This window comes from Diadema antillarum, unplaced genomic scaffold, assembly GCF_040938485.1.
Source record: "Diadema antillarum isolate AM-2024a unplaced genomic scaffold, OU_Dant_1.0 seq00000822_RagTag, whole genome shotgun sequence".
Classification (NCBI taxonomy): Eukaryota; Metazoa; Echinodermata; class Echinoidea; order Diadematoida; family Diadematidae; genus Diadema; species Diadema antillarum.
In genome coordinates, this window is record NW_027271699.1 from 273,807 (window position 1) to 301,099 (window position 27,293).

The 27,293-nt window shown below is 38.2% G+C and overlaps 1 protein-coding gene across 1 annotated transcript; it reads right to left on the bottom strand.

Annotated features, from left to right (window-relative positions):
- Positions 1–5,380: 5,380 nt before the first annotated feature.
- LOC139739959 (MAM and LDL-receptor class A domain-containing protein 1-like) lies at positions 5,381–26,473 on the bottom strand. The gene is made up of 20 exons (XM_071650557.1): positions 26,413–26,473; positions 25,734–25,892; positions 24,418–24,559; positions 23,847–23,970; positions 22,481–22,568; positions 20,824–20,967; positions 18,466–18,740; positions 17,716–17,806; positions 16,707–16,871; positions 16,044–16,318; positions 14,527–14,617; positions 14,061–14,258; positions 12,718–13,004; positions 12,171–12,258; positions 11,178–11,348; positions 10,473–10,750; positions 8,096–8,318; positions 7,503–7,777; positions 6,818–6,911; positions 5,381–5,790 (listed from the first exon to the last, which is right to left on the bottom strand). Exons 1-20 carry the CDS (start codon positions 26,471–26,473, stop codon positions 5,381–5,383), a joined length of 3,639 nt encoding a protein of 1,212 aa, XP_071506658.1.
- Between the last annotated feature and the right edge of the window lie 820 nt (positions 26,474–27,293).

Sequence of the window (27,293 nt, forward strand, 5' to 3'; positions counted from 1 at the left end):
CAAGGCAAAGAGGATATTTTAGAATACAAGATTATAAATCATACAAGACGTTGAACCCGTCGTATCAACAAACTTTCCAGTAGCAGGTTTACTGACCAACTATTAGTATATTTCCTAAATATGACCTGCACCGTTCAACAATAAATGAAATCATAAAAATCTACAAGCAACTATGAAGGGAAAAATCAGGGATACATTCTTTATTTCATCTCATTATTTCCCAGATAAGCTTCAAACATACGTTATAAATCATCAAAATATCGGCAGGGCTAAGTCTTTAGTTCCTATACATTTGCCTTAAACATGTTAAACATACAGTGCCTCTGCAGCGCTTCTCTCGTATCGTGGATTTATTATAGTTTCTCTCTATACGGTTGGTTGATAGACTAAGTATTCAAGCGCGATGAGTTTAATGTTCCAGCCTCATGTTTCTTCATCGCTTGTCAAATGACCATTCTCTAAACCATGTTAAAGTGAAGCAACTTCAAACTAGAATACAAACACTATTTAAGAGGAAATTCAACCCAAAAGTCAATAAACTTATTCAAGCGCGATGAGTTTAATGTTCCAGCCTCATGTTTCTTCATCGCCTGTCAAATGACCATTCTCTAAACCATGTTAAAGTGAAGCAACTTCAAACTAGAATACAAACACTATTTAAGAGGAAATTCAACCCAAAAGTCAATAAACTTCAAAAGGAAGGAGAAAAATATGTTCTACAGAACGATACAAAAATGGCACAAAAGTCGGATAAGAAATAAGGGCGATTATGTCGTTTTGAATTTTCTTTTTTTTTTGGAAAAAAAAATCTTGACCAGTTCTCATGAGTATTCAAGTGAGTGTGTTGACGATGTCATAAGCTCAAAGGCATGGATGAAATATATGAAATTCCCAAAAATTGTACTTTTAAAGGCAAGTTCCCTCACCAAGATATATCAGAGTTAGCATCTGTTCTTTTTTGGGGCGGGATGGGGTGGTTATAAGGAAAGTTATACAGCTAAATATGAGATTTTTGTCATTTCTGTATACAAAATGAATAAGAAATTGTTTGTATACGAAATGAATAAGAAATCGTCAACTTGCTGAGTTGAATGTTCATAACAACTGGTCAAGAAATGTGGAAAAAATGTGAATTTTCGAAAAGATATAAGTTTCTTATTTTTTATACGATCTTTGTCATTTTTGTATTGTTCTGTAGGGAATATTTCTCTCCTTCTTTTGAAGTTTATTCATTTATGGAGTGGATTTCTTCTTTAAGTAGGTACTAGAGCAAACTGTTTTCTGATGGAAAAAGAAACAAGTAAGACTGGAGAACGACCGATTGCAGTCATTATTTCTTATTGGGTGCAATTATTTCGAGCTTGAAATGCAATTACAGTTCAGAGATCTTGTTGATCTTCGTACGTTATTTGCTCAAAGGCATTTAGGGAGATTGTGCGATATCAAACAGAGCCGAAGTTGTCTCCGTGTAAGCAATAAGATTCAAAGTCTCTGGCGTATTCCCAGGAAAATGTGGAAATTAAACCCTCTTGATTAAATAACTATTCCTGGTCCATTACTCCGTCACAGATATTTTAATAGTTTTGGATTCATCGTTATAGAAATAGATCAAAATTGACCTCTTGACGAAGTTTCTACGAATTCGAACTGAGACCGTTTCTTTGTCCGTTGACACATGAAATGAATCATAAGTCAATCATTTTCACGCTTAAACAAAGTTAAAAAGACAAATAGAAACCAACACCAAGATAACAACATTGATCACGTGGAATGCACAATACTTCAAATTCATTGTATTGAACCGATATTGCTCTTACGATACCCACATGGTCTCCTCCATAAAACAAGAAACTGTTGAAACCAACTTTTCAATAACTATCTTGGAGCACATTTTTTTTTCTCGATGAAAACATGTGTTATGACGTACATCTAAGAATAATCTTTTTTTTTAAATAGAAATAGATGTGGATAGGCATGCTGATAACACTTTATTTATTGGTAATTTATTTCAAATGGTTAAGCAAAGCATATCACCGCTTTATTCATAAAACTTTCCAGTCTGTGATAACCTTAGCAAGTTGATGAGAGAAGTTCAGGCTTTATTCAATGAGATCAAGAATTTCTATCTTTAGGCCATTTTTATTGATACACTATCTTGTTTAAGGCGCACGAACATACCAGTTTCCCATACACTGATGTATGAACAAACCTTTTTAACTATGCTTTATTTTTTTTAATTTTTTTTGTGTGTTTATACCAAGTGTATAATTCTAATGACTTCAGATTCGTAGCAGAACACTCCGACCACGCAGAACACGTCTTGACCACACAGGACATATAGCCAAATATATGTAAATACACAAATATTTTCAGTTAAGATAAATTGCAACTGTTGTATATGCATAGTGAGATCTTATTTGTACATCCTCAACTGTTGTACGATTATAAGAGGAATGTTGAGCGTGATTTTTTATGAGAAATGAGTCGATTTGTTTATATGAATGATATTTATATTGGTGTCTGATGGATTTTAAAATATGATTTCGTGATTTTTATATGATTATGTTTGATTGTATATGTAAAATAATATTTATTTTAATTTAGTGTTATATATTATAATATTTTGTTGACAGAATGTGAGCTCATTTCTGTGACGCGGGACATCACATCAAATCATACACTCCTCATCAGGTAAATTAACAGAATGTTATTGTTGTTAATATGATTTTATTTAAAAGTTGATATATTTTAGAAGATGTTTAGGCCACTGCATTTTGGTAATATATATATATATATATATATATATATATATATATATATGTGTGTGTGTTTGTGTGTGTACCCACTGCTTTGTGTGAGTTTAACGGCGTGTGTTGTTACTATAATTTCAATTCCAAAGCTTGTGTTATGATATATCTCATTTGAAGATTAAAGATATGAAAACTTGCATTTTGCGGTTTGTTTGCAGGGACCACAGGCATCAAAAAATCGATCACAGGGTATTATGGAGACGGCCAAGAAATTTTTTTTTTAACTTCCCTTGCGCTTCCTATAAAAAAACGACTCTTTTAACGTTTTTTTTTTTTAAATTTTAGTATAGACGTTAATGAATGACTATAAACCATGTGTATTAAGTCTGCAATCCATTATTTCTCACATGCCGTCGACGTCACGTGACCATTTCAGTTAGTTTGTCTGACAGACATATCAATGAAGGTTAAAGTCTAGGACTTGCTTTTATACTGAGTGGTAACGGTAATCAACACGTGGTATTATGTATTCGGTGTTTCCGTTTTAGACAAACATACATACATCCAAGCAAAATCAAAAGAATAACTAGTTCTTTGTAATAATTGTCTTCACTTCCTTAGTAATGATCTACATTTGAACTAGTTCTTAGAACTTCTTGCATAATAATCCACATGAACAGTCACAAATACAGAACAGACTCGGGGGAAAAATAATGAAACATTTCCTCATCGCCAAAGTGAGATGCCTGTTTATCTACAGTTTGAATTATTGGCATACTACTATAGATTTGATATTGATAGATAAGAAATAGCAACTTTTAGTAAGACGTGTGCGATAATTTCTTCGGCTTTTATTTCCCCAATTGATAACAACTAACAAATACATCCAACGTGCATGTGAAAAATTCTTGTAATTACCTAAAATCGGTCTCTACAGGGTGTTAGTAAATTATAGCAAAATTTTACGTACACGCAGTACCACTTTAAACCCATGTGAATGCTATGAGAAACAACATACGCCCTATCAATGACAGCAAACTGCCGCTATAATGTGCATGATACTCGATGACTCACCTTGAAATGATCATGAGGTTAATTATCCAAAAGGTTATTCGACTCACGGATGTTTGATCACAAAACAAAAACAAAAACATGAGGATTACATTGAGGATTCTAAAAGGTCAGCAACCAGATATAGTGAATTTGAATAATTTTTTTCCACATTTCGCAACAAACTACAATGCCTCACTTCTGGGAATATTAAAAAACAAAATGTTTAAATCATCAAAATACTGTCGAAAGAATAGAAAATACGAAATACAAGCATTGAGGCATAGGGGGAAAATAACACAAGGCCTATCTTTAGAAGAATAACAGAACCAAGTCCGATACGTCCGAAACCATGAAATAGAGGGGAATCAACTAAAAGCAATGGCTGTAAATACTAGTTCGTTTCTATTGTGAAGTGCGTCCTTCAAACATACCGAAAAAAAAAACAGAATCCTTGAAACATATACTAAAAGAATTTTTGAAACATTCATATTATTACTAATAAACAACAAGGAAAATTTAAATAAACTGTCAAAACGTGTCATGTATGCTTTACTCTAGAACACCAATACCTATATATCTGAAGGTTGATAAAGGACATAAACCTGTCAAACTGAATCTTAACCTACTTTACTGTAAATGGTGTTGCTGCTACATGGGATGTTGTTATCAACATGAAGCATGTTCACATGAAAGGGGCAGGATTGGTAAATTGTAACACTTTTTGACTGAACAGATTTTATTCTGTTCCTTAAAAAAAAGTGAAAGGGAAGTGCTAACCGTGACCTATCAGGGAAGGTTTTGTTTTTTGGGAAAAGATGTTATGGTAAATGGAAACTGAAAAGAAAAGATATGTTGGGTTTGATAAGCATAAGTTATTGTCGTTTGATTTAAACATAGTTAATAATACCCCGGGGAGATCATCTGTGAATGATTTATGCATATATATATATATATATATATATATATATATATAAATTAGTAACTTGTTCTGAATACTTTATTTGAAAAGATTAATTTGACTGCGTGACAGAGAAAAGGCTCATGATGAACTTTCTAATAGCACGTTTCTGGATGATATGAATCTTATAACCAGGAAATTATACACATTTTCCTCATGTGGAATACTGTATTACACGCACGAGGTAAGCAAAGTACCATAAAATATATGTATAGTATGTTGATGGAAAAGTGTCTTTAACGTCGTTAAGAATCTCAGTATTTTTACAAGGTAACTTTATGAATCATTGGTGCGGGATTTCCAGGGAAGAACATTATTGATACAAGACCCAAAAAAAAAGAACAACTCGTTTGCCATAGATTAACATCACCAACGCTACTATGACCAGGGAGGGGCTTTGTTTTGCTGTTTTGAACACAAAATTTTCATAATAATTTCAGGCGTTTAAAACAAAGTGCTTGCAAACTCTCAGAGCGACTTATCGTGGATATCAAATAGTCAAGACAATAGAATATAGGTAAAGGGAGTAGTTTCAAATGGACGAGCTGCCACGTACAAAATGCAATGGATGAGAATATCCCAACTCTTCAAAGTATTGCACTACCATGGAAGCAGATGTCTAAGCGGTAGTGCTTACTCCCGAGCTGTTATTCGTTACTGTATACGGGTTATCCGTGGAAAAATTTCCGTGCCCCTCCCCTCTTTCAGAAAAAGGAATCCCGTCTAGGTTCTTTTCCTTGTTATAGCTAATGCCGAAGGGTAACTTTCCAGTGCGAGAAGGGCGGGCGGCAAACCAGACACTTGTGATGACGGCAACGACGACGATCGCGAGCACGATCAGAATTATACCGACGATGAGCAGTGTGTTGTCACGCCCACCTGTCATAGGGCTGTTCGTGGGGTGGCCATTGACTGTTGTAATTGTGTCGGACGATGCTGCGGTTGACATCGTGTTGAGTGTGGTCGGGTTTGACTGCGGCTTCGTCGTCGTCGGCCTCCTTGTAGGCGTCCTGGTCGGTGGGTGAACGTCTATCAGACAGAAAGCAAACAAAAACAGTGGTTTAGTATGTTTATACGTATATACATGGCCTGATGCACATCATCTTATACTATTCCATATGTCATGTATGTCACAGATCGTAGAGATGGAATGCGCGAGAACTTGGAAGTAAGTGATGAATAAGAATTGAGTTAGCCATACCGAAAGAACGGATTTACAACAGAGCTGCAGGCGAAATATACTGCATAAGGTCTCAACTGCAAGGTCAGTGTATTACATATCAAAGGGCAGCAGCTGCTGTCTTTAATGCCACGCGGACTTGAGCTGAGATATTTCAGCTTCTCCAAGAATATTATATGGTCATCATGGTTCGTGATTAACCGTCGTGCTTTCTGAAAATTTCTCAAAAAAATCATGGTTGATAACAATCTTGATGATAATCATGAAGATAATCTGCTATCCCCTTTTGCACAGAACATTAGAAAATGTTCTCTTTGCCACGTCATATGAATGCGTATTTCACAACTTCAGTAATGCCATCAAGATCCGAAATATCTCTCTTTGGTTATCTACTTCCTAAAGTCACTGCTTATGCTTGCATGCACCCAGGTCTTGATGTAAATGATTTCGTGTGATTCCACATAAAATATGGGCAAAACAAATGATATGGAAGTAGAAATGGAAAAGGATATAACTACTGAAATAAGACAGGATGGAATCAAAGTACGATAAGTTATACAAAACTTTACCTGCATCAAATACACATATTTGAGTTAATGGAAAATGGAAAAGGTCACATTGATATCATATTTAGGAAAACTGCCCCGTTTTTTGTTTCAGTAGCACGATCATATGTCATTTATTATTATTACTATCATCATTTTCACTTGAAACCATGCTAATACTTCAAATAAATAGCCATTACAAAGGAACAACTTTGAGACTCTCAAATAAACGAATGGTTGGACATTCGATAAAATTTTTGTGTCCCCTTCCCCTTTCCCAATTCAATCACTATTCTTTGAAAATTCTTATTAAAAAGGGAAATGTCATTACACTGCGTGCACAACTCGAGCTGTGTTGAGATTGCCACATTATCGAGAGCAATAACACCGCCAATACTTGTTCCAAAGGTAGCGGTGTAAACGATCTGAAAGATGAAAGGATGAAATAATAACAATGCAGAGCTGACAAGCTGAGTCAGTTTAAATAGGTAGTTGGTTAGATACACACTTAGTTAGTTGGAAAAAAAGCTGACATCCTCCTTGATGCGCACCCCAAGCTTTGACTACCAACTATTAACAATACTCCTTTAACTGACCAAAAACCTACCACAACCCGATGGGAAAATGATAGATGGTGAATCTTTGGGCAATTTGCAATAAAAGCATAAACTAATGGACATAGTCATATTATGCCAATAAAAATAAAACTTTTCTTTTTCTTTCTTTTTCCTGGAAAAAAACCCCCTGAATAGTACCTATAATACAAGCACTGCTTTCACTTTAGGTGGTTCAATCATGTTTCACAATCTTATTTGGAATGGACCTAAGCATTTGTTCCGTCATTTATTCAAAAACAGTTTTATGTTCTCTACTTGCTCTTTTAATATTGTATTTACTTTTGTAGATATGCATTTCTTTGTTTCAAATCGTAAATCTATAATTTTGATGTCGTCTTTTTCCAGTGTTGGAATGGGCTTTGTCGTGAAACATGAGCAATAAGTTCAATCCAAATATACCTGAAATGAGTCGACAAGTTCATTTTCGGGCAGAGACCAGTTACCCCGGAACCATGTTTGCCCATGGTCGCCAGAGAAGGAACCGAGGGCGAATCGCTTCGACGTCGACTGTTCAATGATCTCCACTGTGATCTTCTGTGCCGTGTCGCCGTAGAGGACGAAATCGGTGATGACGCAGTGGTCGAGACCGCTGAGGGAATGGAGTTGGGAGTACAGAATGGCGGAATTGCCCCGCCCGACGGTTCCCGCATCAGCGTACATGAACGACGAAGTGGCTAGATTAAATCACATGACTGGATATTAGGATCAACGACATGTTGGTGTATTTACAATAAAAGGTTACCATTTCATTATAATGAAATACAATACAATACAATATAATACAATGCAATACAATACGATACAATACATCACATGCCACTGTAATGTTATTATGTTAAGTAATGTTACGTTGCCCTTCATCAAGTTCAACCTTAGCATGCTTGGTATCGTCGTTGTTGGTGAATTTATTCGTAAAAGAATAAACTTTCACTTGACCCTAATTCTGCATCGAAGCAAGGAGAATTTCCCCACTCTTCAGACAGATCACCCACCTGCCTTAGGTAGCGGCGGCGACTCCACGGCAAGGTCGTCGTACCACTGCCAAGCGCCTCCTCCGTTTTGCGGGTTGGTGAAGCCGCACGATTCTGGCCCCTGCTCGAAGGAACACTGCGATTCGGCCGGGTAACCGTCGCACGGCTGGCGGATGAATTTGATGTCGTCTATTGCGATGTCCCCATAGGAACCAGCCTTGGTCTTCTTTCCCTCGAAGAGAATCTACATCGAGTTGACATGTCGTCGTTATGACATTGAAAGATTATTTTTGCTTCTTTTTCTGCATAACTTTTTCTGCATTATTATTATTATTATTATTATTATTATAACTTAACGACAATTCTTTTAAAAGGTAATGCCTTTCTGTTTGCGATGCAAAAGGTTCTCAATAATAAATGCGACAAACAATGGAAACACTTGATCAATCTGACACATGACCGCGTCAGTAAAGTGATGACTATGTCTTATTCAAATAAGACATGAAATGGAACATCCACGCACACACACACTATATATACACACACACATATATATATATATATATATATATATATATATATGTATATATATATATATATATATATACATAAATTATGTATATTTATACAACACGTTAGAATGATGTCGAATTGTGAGTGGCCAAGAACATGTCACATGACATTCATTAGAAAATACCTATCAAACTCATTGAGAGTGACAGCCGTGCATTAGACCCCCTATTGCACGGCTCGCAGGTACTAATGCACGGTTTCGCGGGGGGCTACTAATGCACGGCCGCTCGACATCACAAGCAAAGTACATGTACTGTACGTGCTGGCTGCAGCGCTGCACTGGTTCATTCACAGGAAAGGCGCAGCGATTGAGTACACGCAACGTGTGCGCGCAGCTGCAGCTACAGTGTAGTTGCATGTACTGAGTATATCACTCATTGTATTGTATTGTATTGTATGGTATACTCTGTATACGGGTCTTTGTAAGGCATACGGCTGTGTTTTTACTTTTGACTCGGATCTGCTAAGTGGAGCACAGTGATCTCAAAATCAAGTTGAGAAGCCGTAATTTGATTTTTTTTCCTGTGGTTTTATACAAACTCATTGTCGGAAATAGACATAGTCTAGACCTACGATCTACTGACATCTCAGATCGGCTTAGACCTAACATTAGCGTTCTCGATCTAACGATAGTGTGATCAGTAAACGCCGTAACAGTTAGAATGGGTAGGTCCTAACGTTAGACCCTGCAGAGTTTGCGATTCCTGTGACTGTGGTCGAATTATTGCGAGTGTTTGGTTTAGAATTCTCGGCCTAATTGTTGCATTTATTTTTGGACCTTCCCGAGTTGCCGTTCACTGATTCAGTACTGTGATTATATACAAGGTGTTGTATAAAACGAATAATTTATGATTTTGTTCGTGCATTGGGGCACGTAATATCGCACTCGGTGCGAGGTTCGCCACTGGTCTATTCAACGCGGCGCTACGCGCCTTGTTGAATATAGACCAGTGGCTTATCTGGCGCCTCGTGCGATATTCGTGCCTAATGCACTCACAACTCATAAATTATTCGTATAAATAAAGCATTACATATCATGGCACATTATGCCTGTCAGATAACATCTTTGTTCTGTTGGTAGATCCTGATGAAGGCCTGATGACAGGGAGAACAAGATGGAGAGCAACGTCCGCCTCCAGTCTGATTATATATATGAAGGGTTTGTTTGCAAAAAGTCCATTTTTGAAGATTTTGAAGTATGATCTCTGTCATAAAGTACAAAATAATACCTTTTAAATGATATATTGGTCACTACATAAAAAGGTGTATTTTTGAAGTTATGGTCAAAAGAAGCAAAACTTTTCTTATTATTCTCTTTATTTTTCTTGACCTTTAATCGCAAATATCTCCATTTGGCAAATATGGACTTATTGGTTTTTGCAAACAAACTCTTCATATATACACACACAAAGCCTACCTTAGATGGACCTTGCATGCTTCGAAAACGTACACTGCGAGGTCTTTTACAATAGCACATACATTGTCCATCTAATTTTTAGACCAATTTTTTTTTCCAACACTGAGCAATTCAAACTGGGGCTGAATTTTATATATTTGAGAAGTGAAAAACAAAGTCCTCGTAATGGGCTTTTTAAAGCAAGTCCCCCTAATATTCATAAAGAAAGTTATGGAACCTCAATACTGAATCGGTTGACTAGAAAGGCGCATTCTAAACACTGCTAAACAGCTAAAACAGGCAACAGAGGTGTTGTGTCGATTCTCTGGTTCAAAAGGAGCACTAACTACAACGGACTAAGCTAAAACTGTGGAAACGGCTCCATATTCGTAAAACCATTAGCCATCTGCTTCGTACGTCTCCACCAACCTGAAAATCAAGTAATCCTGTCTGGGATGCGGCAACGTTGACATTGACGGGGATCCAGTTGTTGCCCTGGTTACCGACCAAGCTGAAAATTTGCCCGCTAAAGCTGTTGCCATCGGTCGATTCGATGTCCACGCTGAGTACACCGATGTCGACCCCGTAGGCGTGGTAATAGAAGCGGAAACAGAAATCTAGGCCCCCACTGTTGATGGTCGGTGATCGCAGAATGCCGTACTCGTTTGGACGGGCCGGCTGGGAAGCCTCCAAGTATACGTAATGACCTATGCATAATAATTTGATACAATGATATTGTCATTACATAAGATGCCAGTCAGGGATCATTATGTTCATGTGACAGCGAATTATTTGCATTGTTCTGTAACTTCTCCCATGGGCACGTGATGGGTGGGTAACATTTTCGTGTGAACAATAAAAAAAAAAGCGGGGAACAGCATCATTTTTAGATCAAGAGAATGTGCATGCTATAATCTGGCCTCTTTTCTAATCTAGTAAGCGTTTTTAAACATTGTTCGCATGAGTAAGGCGTGGGGGTACCTAAGAAGCACGCTTCCGACGCACTAAGCAAGATAGGGATCGCTCTAAATGCTCTGGCACGGTTCAGTTAGCACAAAACTGAAGATGGTGAAGGTGCTACGGTGTTCGTTCATGTTCGTTCAATGTACATAATTCACTGTAATTATATACAACCTTCCGTAGAGCCATGGGTGTGGTCATTCGTCGGCCCCGTGTTCTCCGAGTTCGTACTGCCGCTGTGCAGTATCCAGTCCATGGAGTTCCCAGCATCGTTCGTGTAGCCACAGATGGAGTCGCCGGTTTCAAAACTACAGTCGGCAGCCCAAGGCATTGGTTCCTCGGTAGCTATGGCAACAGAAAGAATATAGCAGCGCCGTATCAACTTTTAAAAGGGGTGGGGCTGAATTATTAAAATTACAGTCTCTTTCTCGATTTGTATTTATGTTATATCTTACTTTGTACATCATCTGCCACAATATTCAGTTCATCAACCAGGTCAGGTTGTTAATATTTTTCCATTGTTTCAGAAAAGTTTAATTCTTCAAATTCATGAAATTCTTCCGTCGAGATGCTTTCATCGCAACTGATTGACAAATTGCCCTACATCGACGTAAATAAGCACTGAATTGATCAGTGTTTTAGTAGTAGCCATGATAAAAAAAATCCTGGGCGTACATACTCGAGCAGGATACGAACCTACGACCTTCTGATCTCAGGACGGGCGTCAGCTCCACTTGACCACCAAGCTTGCGCCCGACAGCAAGTGTTGGTTCTAATCCTTATAGCATGCAGCGGGTACTGCGTAATTATTGAAATTCATGAAATTCTTCCGTCGAGATGATTTCATTACAACTGATTGACAAATTGCCCTATTACATCGACGTAAAAATTTACGTCGATCAATGTCGATGTAGGACAATTTGTCAATCTGTTGCAAAGTTTCATTCCTCATCAAGTGTGGCTATTACGATATCACGAATTATCTGATGACAGAAATGTCACGTCCATAGCTAAAATATACTATGTATTGATTAGCTTGCCTGACGTGTACTGGTATTTCAAGGTTAAAAGTTATTTTCATGGCAAAGGTTACTCTCAGCCCTTAAAACATTTTATATGAGGTTTCCTTCGACAGTAAATTTAGATATCACGTCATCAGTGCGGTACCTGTGGCGCAATGGCCGTTGTTTAACGATATGTCATCCATGGAGATTTGGGCTGAATAATATCCACCTGCAATGGCTTCGAATAATATCTGAAAAACAGAGAAATCATGAAGAGGACGGATAAATGATCCGTTTGCAGAAATAAGGAAAGAGTGATGTTGAACTCAGAAATCATCATGCTATAATACAGGCTCATGAGGATCACATGTAGCTTCAATATTTGCGTTGACAAGTTATTTTATTATTTTTTTTTTTTTGCTGTTTACCAATATCAAATCAGAGCCCAACCTTGTGCAGACTTTTCTAATCGTGGAGAGTTACAACAAGCAGAACGCATTTTCAAACGAGTATGATGCTCACTGTTGATTGGTGTATACATTTGTAGCCATTGTGAGAGATATTGTCGTAGTTGCAATGGGTGTGACATGGAACTCTAGGTCCTTGAGATACATCACCGACCTTACACGAACCTTGTCAGTTCGGTTATATTCGCATCTTATTGTTGCTGCATCATTTGATTCTCTCTCTTAATGTATTTTTCTTCTCACTTCCGACTCTACCTGGAAATCGACCGACGAACTTGGAATATCAACGTTATGTTCGATCCATTCTTTGCCTTGGTCACCGTAGGTGGCATACTGCGGGTCGATGGAACGCGTGCTGCCCCACTCTCTGACGTAGACGTTGAGATAGTCCACATTGTAGCCGTCCAAGTACGCGTAGAAGGTGAGGCAGCGCGACGACGGGTTTGCCGCGATGAGTGGCGACACTAAAATGGCGTTGTCTCCGTCGCTGATGCCAGTCATTTGGGCGTGATTAAAGGTCACGAAATATGCTGACAAAAAGAAGAGGCAAAGATCAAAATAGCAGGGTGAGCATTGGCATACCTTTCACGTTTATGTGATTTATACCTGTACCCATCATTGTCCTCAAGCTGGATTTTTTTAAGACAATGTTCAGACATGTTTAAGTGCGTTACTGGCAAAATTTCCAGCAAAGTTCAGCATTTTCAGGCTTGGGTGTGTCTACAAGAAATATATTCAGGAGTGGTTTCAAAGTTTCTGAGAAAGAACACCTACTAGTAATGGTCTTGAAATGCTTCCGCACCGGCGCAACCACAGCATAAAGCTTTTAAATATTCACTTTGAAATGAATTTAAAAAATAATGTAAAATGCGAAATTAGGTCGTTTTATAACATTCCGATACGGAAGCGCAGATCAGTCATGCAGTAACTGTTCTTCAGTTGTCTGTCCAAGCAGGTGCGGTTGAAAGAGAAACACACACACACACACACACACACACAAACACAAACACAAACAAACACACAATATGATAACTGGCAAGTATAGTACCACATTTTTTTACTACGCCAGTCGGCAACGCTTGTAATCACATGTAACTCATCTGTTGGAATCAATCCCTAGCAAACATCCGTACTTAACTCTCACGTACAACTTTGAAAAGATACCTTATAAACCTTTCCATCGGAGTTTTTTTTTTCTGAAATATCTCTCTGTTTAGTGTTGTCAAATAAACTTAAACTTTACGTTATAATTTGTAAGTTTACTTGTGTACATACTCTTGTACGAGTGAATATGTTATTAACTCTTTTACAAGTGAATATGTTATCATCATCAATCATGTCAGTGTGTATAATTACTCTAACGGTTATCACCATTATCGATATCATTATTATTATTATTATTATTATTATTATTATCATTATCATGATCATTTTGATCATCATTATCATGATCAAAGAAATATTAAGGATTGTTGATTTTGTTATTGTCATAGTAAATTTCATCACCTACAATGGATTTGATATGAAATCTACTGTACAAAAATAAAATCAGTGCAAAAGGGTAGCACCAACCACCAAATTTTTACCTGTGCTTGTTCCATAGGTGTGGTCAACCTTTGGACCTGTCGTTGACCACCAGCTGGCCTGGTTGCCACGATACCGGTTCCAGTCAGCCATATCGGAGGAGAAATCCTGCGTGTAGCCGCAAAAGCCCTCTTCGAAGTCGCAAGAGATGTCGTCCGTAGCTGGGGGCATCGTGGGCACCTCGGGGGCTAAGGTGGTAACTGGTTCGAGATGAGAACGGGGCATGATGATTTTGGGGCAAACAATTATGGATGAGGTTTTATTTTGTTATTTTCTTTGTAAGCAAAACACCCCTTTCTTATGGTGATTGGTGTTACGAGCCTCCCTTACGCTAGCATAGGATACTCTATACTATAATACAGCAGCTCTATCGGTAGGCTTCCATGCAAGAGGAAAGACAGATATAATATGCACGCGCTGTTGTGGGAGTAGAGGAACATAAGGTGTGACGTAGAAAGTGTTACTTACAGGCGGGACAGGCTTGATCCTGGTGAAGTGTGATATCATCCACTGCGATGTCGTCCCTGTCTTCGCTTCCTGGCATCCCCTCGATGACGAGCTACATATTTGTAAGAAAAAATGTGATAGCCTTATTAGACTTTACTTTCTTATTCATCTTCTGCAGGCTTTAATAAATGGTACCCTTTGAAGCAAACATTCTAAAGTCATTCCAGATAACAGTAACTGTCGTCGCTCCGCACAGGTACATAATTTGTGTACAAACATATAGGCTTTCAGGCTTAGACAAACATAAATCTTGTTTACATCGCTGCATCCGAAGAACGGTGAGTTCCCCAACGAACTACATGTATCTCGTAAAGAATGCCTGAGAGAATCGTTTAAGGCAATCATGGAAGTGACGTGTGTTTTGAGTGTAGGCTGTGTTAAGTGTGTTTGTGTGGTTGCGGGTGCGTGTGTGTGAAGATGTGTGTGTGCTCGAGTCATTTTGGGTGTGTGTTTTGATGAGTGCGCCGCAAAACGAAAAGTTTTATTTGCAAGTTTCTAGCAATTTGCATTGCCTAACCTGTCTCCTTATTTCCTTTTCTTTTGCCATGTTTAAAGCTCGGTACAGCCATCGCTGTACCTGTTAGTCTTTGTTTGTTTGTTTGTTTGTTTGTTTGTTTGTTTGTTTGTTTTGCTTTGGGTTTTTTTTTTGGGGGGGGGGGTAATTCTTGCTCAAAAGCAGCTTCAAACCTGATAGCAGGCTTTTTACCCTGTCGAAATAAATAAAAATCAAACAAATCAAATCAAACCAAATCGCTGAATAAAAGCACTACAACAATTCTTCATGTCACAGTAGGACAACAACATAAAGAAAATATTACGAAAATTCCACGAAATCGCACTTGTCATAGAGATACACATTCCTTTTACTTATCAATGACAACTTAAGTTTATTTCAGATTCATTTCTGTAATCCATTTTTTTTTTTTTTTTTGGTCAGCAAAGAATTAAGTGTACCAAAAACATTATGCAAAAAAAAAGTAATATAGTCCGACCTTCCTTATCCGGCCTCCCTTTATCGGGATCTCTGTTTTATCCGGATGCGATCTCGGCGTGATTTTTTTTTCAATCTGATAACTATTGGGAAAGGGGGGATTTCAAACTCAAACACAATTCCTACACAAACTCACTTGAATTACATATGATTCCCAATATAATTAACATACTTTCACACTACCGAATTTCGCATCAGATCCATTGATCGATATGGAAACTGGTTCTAAACAACCTCTCGTAACCCGAATATCTGTGAACACAAATAAAAGGTTCCTGACCATGCATGCTCGCACCAGTTCCAACCCACTTCCCGAAGCCTACTGCAAGAGTATTTTTATGTCTAACCAGCACTAACCTACAGTAAAAGGCTGTGACATCTCTTCTTCTGTACTTCTCGGACCAGAGATATCGAGAAGGCGAGATCTCACAACTCGCCTTATTCATCGCACTAGATCTTCCCCCTCCCCCATTTTTCAACAACTCACCCTGTAATCGCCATCACTCGCCACTGACACCTGAAAGGAAGCGCGGTGCCAGAAGTTCCCCTGGTCCCCGGTCATCATGAAAGAGAGTGTCCCCGGGTCCGACTGGTCGTCTTTCTTCACATACACATTCAGCCTGTTGACATCAGTCCCATACATGTGGTACCAGAACTCCACACACGACTCGGGTGTTTTCTTGGCGGCAAAGGAGGGCGATATGAGACGGGCCTTGTCCGTTGCAACAGACCAGGAGGAGCTATCGACCAGCATGTAGAACCCTGTATGCCCAAAATGTACATATCTAAATAGTCGACATATCGTCATCAAAATGACATGCAGCAACGCGTTGGAGTAAAGAGATAGACCTTACCTTTACCTAAAGATCTGGGCCCTGTTGCATAAAAGTTGAGATCAGACATAATTTAAAGTCAGAATAAAAGATATCCGGTATATGTCTCTTAATGCAGCAGGGCCATGGCTAGTCTCAGACAGACGTCGATTGATATACTAGTAGTCAAGGGTGATACTTTTTTCAGTTTGTTTGAATGGATATAAAAACATTATATGATGACAATAAAATCTCATACTCTGTGATGTGTCCATGTAAGATTTAGCGGCGGGATACTATAACCTAAAAGGCCAAAGACACATCATAATATGGGTTACCTAGTTCATCGCCTCGGGTGTGATCTGCATCGGGCCCAGAGTATGAGTCCGGCGTGGCTCTGTTTCTCCATTCCCAGTCAAAGTCGTCTGTCTGGTCTTGTGTGTAGTAGCACAGTTCGTACTCTTCGAAATCGCACGTCACGCTGCTCTCATTTTTTATGACGTCTTGAAGGAAAACAAAGAACGCGGGAAGATACAAAATAAAGTGTTATTTTGTCTTTTCCATCATTTTCTACTATGACAAACAACGAAACAAGCCCGAAATGTAGAAGATTGTGAGATTGCATGGATTGGATTTTTTTTTCTTTCGAGATAAAAAAAGGAAAAATATATATATATGTGTGTGTGTATGGGTGTGTGTGTGTGTGTGCCCGCGCGCGTGTGTATTTGTGTGTGTGCTATAATGTATATGTATATACATACGACCTTGCATCACAAAACCAGCAAAAAGTCGACAGACATGGTATTTTTAGTTAGATCAGATTCTGAAAGAGCAGACTATAAGCTAAAATGATATATAACACATACAGTTCAATTAAACTCTCCTAACCCATCTAAATATGGGAAAGAATACACACACTCTGGAAAGTGTGAACTTAGAAAAGAGCCCTGTGAAGTACAGGGTGTATTCAAGCACTTAATCTTTACCAAGCCGTGCTAGCTGTGCGATGAATGGAACTAAAAACAGGATGTTAACCACCGGAGCAACAACAAAGAAGCGATTATCAGATGAAGCTGAAATTGGACATGCTTTATCAACACATTCTCATAGATGAATACTGACAACTTTCAAAGCAGTTTCATAGTAATTAGAGTTGAATTGAAGAGTATGGACAGGGTTTTCAAGAAATTAAAAGGGGGCTCTTTAGACATCATTATTCTATCAAAAAGTGTTTGAGAAAATCTGCTAAAAACACAATTTCCTGTTCGTTTTTTGATCCCAGCCTTTAGAATAATGTAGAAAATCTAGAAAGGTGGGAGTTTAATAGAAATTAAGTTATTTACTTACGATATCCAGGACATGCGTAGTTAGTTATGACTATGTCATCCAAAGCAATGTCGCTTTCATAGCTAGGTCCTCGTATGGCCTCGAAAACGATCTGGCGAGATTAGAATGGGATTTTTTTTAATGATTCTTACATTGAAGGAAACTTAAGAGTTAGTTTTATTTCATTCATTAATTTGTGCACCATTCTCTTTTTTTCTCTTCCACAAAATGTGATGAAGGTCTTACACAACAGCAGAAGACGACAAGAATTAAGAGGTGGGGCATTGTTCGACCTATTATGCTATAGTGTAAATGAATTATAAATTATATGAATGATAGTGACATAAGAATGTATAAAGTTGTTCCTATCCATCCAAAACTCTTAAGACTCATGACATTCATGTTCTCCAAACGGCTATATCCATTATGTTCTTGTTTGTAATTGACGCCCCTTTTTAAAGACGTTTTGATTACTAACGAATACATTCATCTACACCCAACTTGTCATTCTCTAAATTTTCATTCACGTAACCCAAAGCTCTTGTTAGCTCAGAAAATAAAGTTTGACATCATGGTCCAAATACTGCAATGCCCCTTTCCTTTGTTACCAGGAAACAGCGACACTTTCTCATCCGTTCTACGTAAGTGTACGCATCAAATCAACCACACCCTGCATAGTAAACGACGAGAGGATAGTATCTTGACAGTCTACATTATAATAAAGCCTAAGATAAAGGGCCAAGATGGTGGAGTTCAGGTAGTTATACTTGCATTGAAATCATGCGGCGTGTTAATGACTGCCTCGGCGCCCCGCCACACGTCTCCGCGAGTGCCGGCGAGGGACCAGATGGGGCGGCCTAAATCAGGGGACGTGACGTTACGCAGGTAGACGTTGAGCTCGCCGATGTCATCGCCGTACATGTGGTAATAGAACACCACGCAGAAACTCTCTGCATCGTTCTCTTGAACGCCTTGGAAAAGAGGGGATATCAGGCGGGCCACCTCCGCAGCGTCCTGCACTGTACCCTCGATGTATACATAAAAACCTAGAAAAGTGAAAATTTGTAAACTACATTATCGATGTCGAGTGCAAGTCATGTTTATCTGTGCATTTTCTTTCTCAGATGGAAAACGTTATGTAACAGATGATTAGATCATAGAAACCTTTGTGAGGAAAAGTGAAGAATAGATTGATTGTAATTCATTGTCTGTTCCATGGTGACTAGGTGGAAATCGTGCCTTATGATAGGAAAATGCAGATGATTAATTTTTTATCTGTTGTATAAAAGTAGAGACATTAAAAAAAAACATTTAAAATTTACATCAATGTCGCCAAGTTCACCTTGTAGCATTTGTTTTCACGTGTAATCGCAAAGTTTCTATAATGGTGTAGACTCCACAGATTCGACAGAAAACAGATGGTATGATCAGGACGGTGCTGTGGAAATTGGCTCTTTTAGTGATGATGAAAATTACTATCACGACGAATATCTCCGAAGAGTGAGGTAATTCTATAACATCACAAATGGAGAAAAACAAGAATTACATAATTTCAGTGACGCTTACACGAAAAGATGTATTTTGAAGCGTCTATTTGTGCGATTTCACCTCCGTGAAAACCGTTTACATTTGCAAACGTGCATGTACTCGACCGTTTCTACTTGCATTCTTCTGAAGTTATAATCATTCCCTACACATAAAATATAGTATCATGCAAAACACTTCTTATACTTTGAATGAATTTACCTTATTCAGAACATTTGAAAATATGGTTAGTACAAGGCAACTTTTCTTCTTCGTGTATCTTCATAAATTCCTTGGGATTATGTACAATTACGAGAGAGTCTAAATCGTGTTCTTGTATATATACGATGAAACAAAGGAGATAATTATAATGAAATGATTAAATCATGCAGTTACATTGTTGGTTTAAATTTGCAATGACTCCTGTGACGCCCCCTACCAGCAGAAACGAACTATCAATATGTGTATATATATATATATATATATATTTGTGTGTGTGTGTGTGTGTGTGTGTTTGTGCGTGAGTGTTTATAACCTTGCAACAATATAAACAGATTTTCTGCACTTTGCACAGCGACCTGCATAACAGCCTCCTGGTCGATCGATGTTCGTTGGATAACACGAACAATGGGACATAAACCTCATGGGCGGATACTGATAAAGATGTAAAATATGATTGTAATCATAGAGTGGGAACACCTATTGCTGCCATTTTCAAATGTAAAAACTGGACAAGGGCTCCAATTTTGATTGTCAAAGAGCCACGTAACGAGTCGAAAAGGCAAACAGCAAGATCTCTCTGAAGAACTGAGTAAAAAAAATGGTAATGTGGACATTGACGGATATATAGGACCTTGGATGAAAATGCACAGTTTACCAATAGGGCAGAAGCAATGTATGTGCGATCATATAAAGTACACGTTAAATTGCTTTCTCTCTTTTGAAATAGTGCCACAGTAATACTGTGATTTAAAAAAACACACTCACACACACACACACACACACACACACACACACACACACAACGTGATCCCTATTCATTTGAGCGTGTTGCAATGTCTCCATTCGTACGCCATCAGCTCTTGGTGTTGGCAATGGTCAAGATGTGAAAAGACAAATTGAAAAACGCTATGTGACTTTCACACTGTTTAAGAAAAGGGCCCATGCACTCTCACTGGCTGGCTAGTGTGGAAATGGGTGAACGCTATGGTACGATTCCTTGTGAAACTGCATAATAAATAAATGAGTATATTTTATGTCGGATCTTGATATATCCTTGTCTCCCAGAGTAATTCACTAAAATTACAAGCTATGCTTTTCTTGTGAATTCCTCTTTTCCATATAAAGTTAAAAAATAAAATTGTATTTGCTGACTCATTTATTTGTCGAAATACAAAGTTGATTTATTGTAATTTACACAATGTTTTGTTGAAGCCAATGTGTTTCAAAATATCTTAAAATATTCGGTACTTCTGTGAGCGTTATGTAGGGGCCTATATCACTCTGTATTACTTCATATGGAAATAAAATTATTTGAATTTGAATGAGGCTTTGTTTTTAACTCCAAACTCCATCACATAGCGGGAAGCAGCTGGGAGCTCTTACCATCGTCTGTGCCTAGTGTGTGGTCGACGGTAGGTCCTGTGTCGTAGGAGAGAGTGGAACCTGCCTGGCGAATGAAGTCGAAATCATCCGTATCGTCCTGCTCGAAACCACACCAACCTGATTCAAAGGTGCAGTTCACGAAGTCTGGAGGGCAGACAACATCGGAAAAATTACTATGCTACCGGTAATGCTCATAAGCATTGCATGTGATAGTCTATCATATGATTATATATATAAATATATATATATATATATATATATATATATATATATATATATATATATATAATTGGACTGACGTTTCGGTCAAAGACCTTTATCAAAGGTCTTTGACCGAAACGTCAGTCTATTTTTTTATTTTTTATTTATTTATTTTTTTTTTTTTGGGGGGGGGGGGGGGGCTCCTGCGGTGTTTTTTAAACAACTGTTTTTACTCTTGATATCTATTTATTACACACCGACGCAGAAGTTTCATTTTTGATTTCGTACATATATATATATATATATATATATATATGTATATTCGTATACAGTTTGTATTTTCAAATCAGAAGTCATGCTGTGACATGCATGATAGATGATCATACTCACATGTAGAACTAAGGGGGGGGGGGAGCTGTGTACATGGGATTCTATTGATACCATAAATACCAGTTGAGAAATTGATATCGGTATAAACTGCAGAGGAGTGTATGCCTACTTATGATATTGTTCAGTACTGTGCCTGCCGACACCAGGCGTAGATCATACACATCAGCAAAGTGGGTTGACATTGGGCAGATTTATTTACCTTCTGTATATATACATCTGTGCCTTTTACAACATGTACAGAAGATAAGACTGCCTACTTTAGTCCTGGTAATTGCCCATCACCCTTGCCAAAAATCACGTCAGCCACATAGCATGAAGGGGGCCTATGATGAAACTTTGTTTTTGTGATGTAAGTTCCTTTCTGTGAAAGTGTCCTTGCGCTTTGTGAATAATCCTCGACGCTCTACAAGATGATCAACACACTCGTCCAAGACAAACCTATTAAGAAACCAATGTGGTAGTATAATGCAGCGCACTCTGGACTTTCAAACAATACATTACTATGTTATCATTCCCTTTATCTTTGTCTTTCATATCCACCATTTCTTTTGGGAGGAGGGGATGGGTATTTTTACAAATATGGTATGATGGTGTATTTTGTAATTATTTCTCTTTAACCATTTGTTTATTATCAACTGTTCGTATATCAAGTCATTACTTTGAATCAATTTTGTACTAGCTAAATCATTGGTGTGTGTGTTTTTCGTAAAAAGGTATAACGTTACTCCTTAATGCACTTTTGATATAATTAGATTTCCTTCTCTGCCATTTTCGTATTCAAGCTAATTCTGGTTCTCTTTCACAGTTGCGTATGTGCTCGTGTTGGCACGAGCGCGTGTGATACGTACGTATGAGGATGATGCATGCTGAATAGTTTTTCTTTCAGAACTCCAACGTGGAGACCTATATAATGAGCTCCGCTACGGAGACAGTTTAATGAGCTGCTATGTGGGGACCATTTCATAAGTGTCAGTTGTTATATATGAGCTTCTTTCATTTGGGTAATGAAAGAGACGAATGAAAACAGAAGAAGTGAGAGTTGATAATTTATGCGAAACGCAGTTACCTGATGCACAGAGCCCGTCAGAATAGGCGATGTCATCAATTGCGATGTCCGATCGCTCCCCGGAACCGATTTCGGCTTCGAAAATCATCTGAATGAAAACCCATCAGGTACACACAACTTGATGAGAACATAAGTATGTACGACCTATATCCTCTGCTTCATGCTATAACTTATGCTAATCACTAAATGAATAATCCGAAATCGAGAATGTTTAAATCACGTATTTTATCCTACAGTCCTGTGAAAAAAAAAATGCTTCATAGCCTGAATCATTACGAATCATAGTAATAAAAGATGTAAACTTCACTAATAAAGTCTGGTACAATTTAATACATAAGAGTTTTGGTTTACGACGTGAGGGTTTCCATTGTGACCCCTGAACGCAATTCCCCCCCCCCCCCCATACACACACACCTTGCATTATTATGTTCGTGTCTATAAACACTTTTTTTAAATACGAAAACAGACTATAATGCACTTTAAAGTATGGTGAACGAGAAAAAAACGACGATATTCATAAACAAGGTAATTTATACATTTCTGGAAAGCTTAAGTGTCCTAGGAACATAAATAATTAATTTTCAGAAGGTAAAAACGTCTCCAGAACGATGGAGATACGGTGTTTTGAGACCCTTTTTAGACCATCTGAACCCAATCTGACGGCGAAATTTTGGTGACCAAAATTATGACGTCGCGAAATGTGCGCTCTGCTATACGCACTCCATCCACACAGTGAGCTCCGTCTATGGAGGGCCGTTGCCGACGTGGTTCGTTTGGGGCATACATGTACGTATGGAGAGGCAGTTGCATACGTATGCCCGTTTCCATGTATGCCCCAAACGAGTTGTGTCCGCAGCGGCTTTCCATATCCGTCGCCTCTCCCTCGCTTCTTCTACCATCCCGACTTTGCCACTGTCACTAGCAGTGTCATTGTCACTGTCATCACTCAATTCACTCTCGATGTCAAACTCAAAGTCTTTCCGTACAATATAAGATAAAAATTTGACGTTTTAGTATCTCAGCCGAGAAAGCAGATGCGACTAAAGACAGGCCAGATATTGCATCCGCTCACCAAGAAATACGTGCTTTGTGAATGGCGTTCTCGATGTCCCGCTGCACTTGTAGAGGGTTTCGTTCATTTCATGACGTCATATTTTAGGGTTAGAAAAAGACGGCTGTTCCGGAGCGAATATCGGTGAAGCAAATCAGGTCAGTTTTAACTCGCGATTTCTCAGTGGCGCGAATATCTTTTATTAAGTCACATTAAAAAGCTGTTTTAGGAGACATTTCCCTCTGCTTTGACACCTTCTTTTATAGGATTTTCTTGATTTTAATGTCTCGTACACCATATTTTGATAGTACTCACCTCAACTGAGCCGGCTTGTTGCTGGATGCTGGCTCGTCCTTTGTACCACTGTCTCCCACTCTCCCCGTGAAATTCCCAAACGGGATCACCGAGTGTTGTCGAATCGCTATCTCTCACGTACACTCTTTTCAGGACAATATACCATAAATATTACACAACAAGTTATATAAAAAAGACTTGTAATTAAACAAAAAACAACAACAAAATATAGGAGCACTAAGTACAAAATATGAGAATATGTGCTTTCGATGAAGGGATCTGATTTAATTGTGCTTTTTTTTTTAACATAGTCGATGCATATCACAAGGAGATAAAAATACATAAGTACATCCACATGTTTATGGTTCATACCAACAAGTGTGTATGTTTACGTGTTCTGTCATGTATAAATCAAGACTTTGTGCCTCGAAATGTGAAATATAATTGACATTTATACCCTTCCCCCCGGGGGAGGGGGGGGGCATTGTATTTCATTCAGATACATGATGTATAATACAACAACAAAGAAATCACAGAAAGAAACGGAGATTTCATGCTTATTGGAACAAGTTAGTATCTAACAATCACCTACCTCAATGAGCCCATGTGATCCCCAAACATAAAGTAGAAGAACTCTACACACTTAGACTGCGTTGCATCTTCAGACGGACTGATAAGGCGGGCTACCGAGCCCTGCGTCTGCGGGCTGGACGCCTCGGCATACACGTAGTAACCTGTAGAGAATATCTTCAGATGACATCCCTTTCACTTTGAATTCTACAGGTCGCGATACTGTGGTTTCTGGCTATCAAAACAGGTGGGGTTCCTTACTCAGAATGTTACTTTATCCGAAAATGAAAAGAAGAATTTCTGGAAAAACAACAATCTTATTTCGTTTTCGGATCAACGACCCTCCGGAATAACAGCCTTTCTTCTTCTTTTTGTTTTATTCATTTTTGGATGAACGAACCTTCGGAAACACAAATCTTGTTTCACTTTCGGAATAATTTGATTGGATTTGATTGGATTTATTTCTGCATTTTTCACAAAGTATACACGACATAACAAACAATTTTCCAATATCATACATATTACATCCAACACAAGATGGTTAGAAATATAGTCATAATGTACCAATAAAAATATTGTATAGGTGAATTATAATCAGACAAAAACAATTGGAAAATCATTGATTCTTCAATCGAGTTAATACATACAAAATGCAGGAGACCGTCATCTTAAGCTGAAGCCTGAGTTTGATGGCGGCCTCTGGAAAAGCATATGGCTTATACTTCTTTACAAATTATCTAATACATATCAAATTGTATAAACGAAAAGGGTAGCTTCAAAATACATCAGTGCAACGGTGAGTTACGGTGCAAGTGCATATTATGTGCAGTTTTGTTACTTTATCATTGTTAATGCTATTTGAGAAACAAAAAATTGTGTAGATTAATTTTCTTATAGAAAAATGATATATTTGATCTGTATGTGTGCGAACGAACTGTAACCAGCTAAACAGGGGGTTATGAACACCGATTTTGTTGTACAGCATGAGCGGTGTTGTGGAAATTGCAATATCAATCCACCCATGGAGGGGGTGCAATGTTCGCTTTTTGTGTGTGTGTGTGTGAAATAGTCCGTTTCAGAAGTTTTCCAATAAGCCCGCGTTTCCTAACTTGAAGCCAAAGAACAGATTAATTTCACAAGGTCCCAGCAAAAGAAAGAAATAATTAAAAAGTGATCTTGTTATACGATTTGTAATCACTGCAGGTCATAATCATTAAGTATAGTTATCATGGATGACCGTCAATGCAGTCCTAATTATGCTTTATTTCCAATGATACAAAGATCCTTGCAAATCTGCAAAGCCAAAATAACTTTAAAGAAAAACATTAAAACACTCACCCAGAGAAGTACCATGTGTGTGGTCGACATCGGGTCCAGTGTCGCCTGTACTTGAAGAGCCACTCTTGCGGGTCCAGTCAAAATCGTCTGTTGAATCGTCTGTAAAGTTGCAGATGTCTATCTCGAAATCACAAGAGATGTCTCCAAAAGCGGGCACTGCTGGGTAGTGTAATATAGTTCAAAGAAACTCAATGGAATATATGTTGTGGTCTTACCTCCTAATGTGTATAATGTAAAACATATTATGTACTTACCCTCACAAAATTGTTTCTACATGCCTGCTGGATGAAACATTAGATGTCGGCATTAAATGCTTACAAGAAAGTAACCTCCGAGGGACTAGCAATGACGATAAAGTACCTTGCCTAGAGGCACAACTACTGTTGGCATTGGACTTGAACCAGTGACTTCTTTATTAAAAGCCCGTGGATTTATCCACTAAGCCACAACAGCTCCTCTCTGCAAATGATAACTTAGACATATAGAAGGACACCACCTTAAAAGCAAAATTTAACGCAATTGCAGCGCTTCTGTCTTCCGAAAAAAAAAATGTTTGGTACTTTTCATAATCGTTTTTTTCCCTTAAATCTAAGCGAAGACAAGACAAAAGGTGTAAAAGAACTTGTTATACCATAACTTTAAAATAAGACTCTTGTCTTCAGCGATCCAATACACTTACTTGTATAAATCGTTAGATATCCACACAAGGCGAGGAACGTAATTACAGCCTTGGCCCCCATTTCAATTCCAGCTAGATTTTATACCGTCTGCTGAAAGTGCTTCTTTAGATTTCCTCGTGTCTTCTTCAGATGATTGAAATTTCACCTACACGACTGACGGACGTCCCAGATCATGAGCGCACTATACATAAGAGCTAGTGTAAGAGTCTGTGTTCACCTTGACTTCGTTTGAATACATCTTCTACGCAGACTGTAGTGAAGAAATGCCCCTTTCAGCACTTAATTGGGGTGGGGAGGGGAGATTGAGTAGAGAGCTCCCGATTTATGTTGTCATATCTCGGGAGGCAAAACAAAGTCCCTGACCTAACTACACAAACCTAAAATGCATTGTGTCTTGTGCCTAAGATTTATAACTTAATGAAAGGGGTTGACGTGATGTAAACATGGTTAGCAATGGCGTTGCAGTTGTAAAATTATCCATACTAGACTTTGAATTGTGATTCAATTTGTCTATCTACTTTCTTGTTCCAATTACAGCGTTCAATAAAAACTTATCTGTCTCAGCAAGTTGCGTAGCAGTCCCGGCTCCTGGATCAATATTAGTATGCAAATTCGAGACAACATGCAGTTACTGACGCCATATTGTCCAAAATGTTCTCTACGGTGTCTCTCCACGGTACCAAGTTGAAAGGAATTAATCAGTACTAGAATGATTCACTATATTAGTATTCAAGTTGACAGAGGGTCTGAAAGCTAAGAGTATCTAGTTATTACGACAAGATTTTTCGAGAAGAAACGCCTGACTGCTGGAATATTAGGTCTGTGGTTAAAACCCTTAAATAGAATGTATCGTGTCTTGTCATCTGTTTTATTCAAGTGC

Coding starts and splice junctions, on each gene's coding strand:
- LOC139739959 (XM_071650557.1), bottom strand. CDS start 26,473: ATGGGGGCCAAGGCTGTAATTACGTTCCTCGCCTTGTGTGGATATCTA. Junction 11,349..12,170: donor CAACGGCCATTGCGCCACAG/GTACCGCACTGA, acceptor CTGTTGCCATAG/CTACCGAGGAACCAATGCCT. Junction 10,751..11,177: donor CACCCATGGCTCTACGGAAG/GTTGTATATAAT, acceptor TATTATGCATAG/GTCATTACGTATACTTGGAG.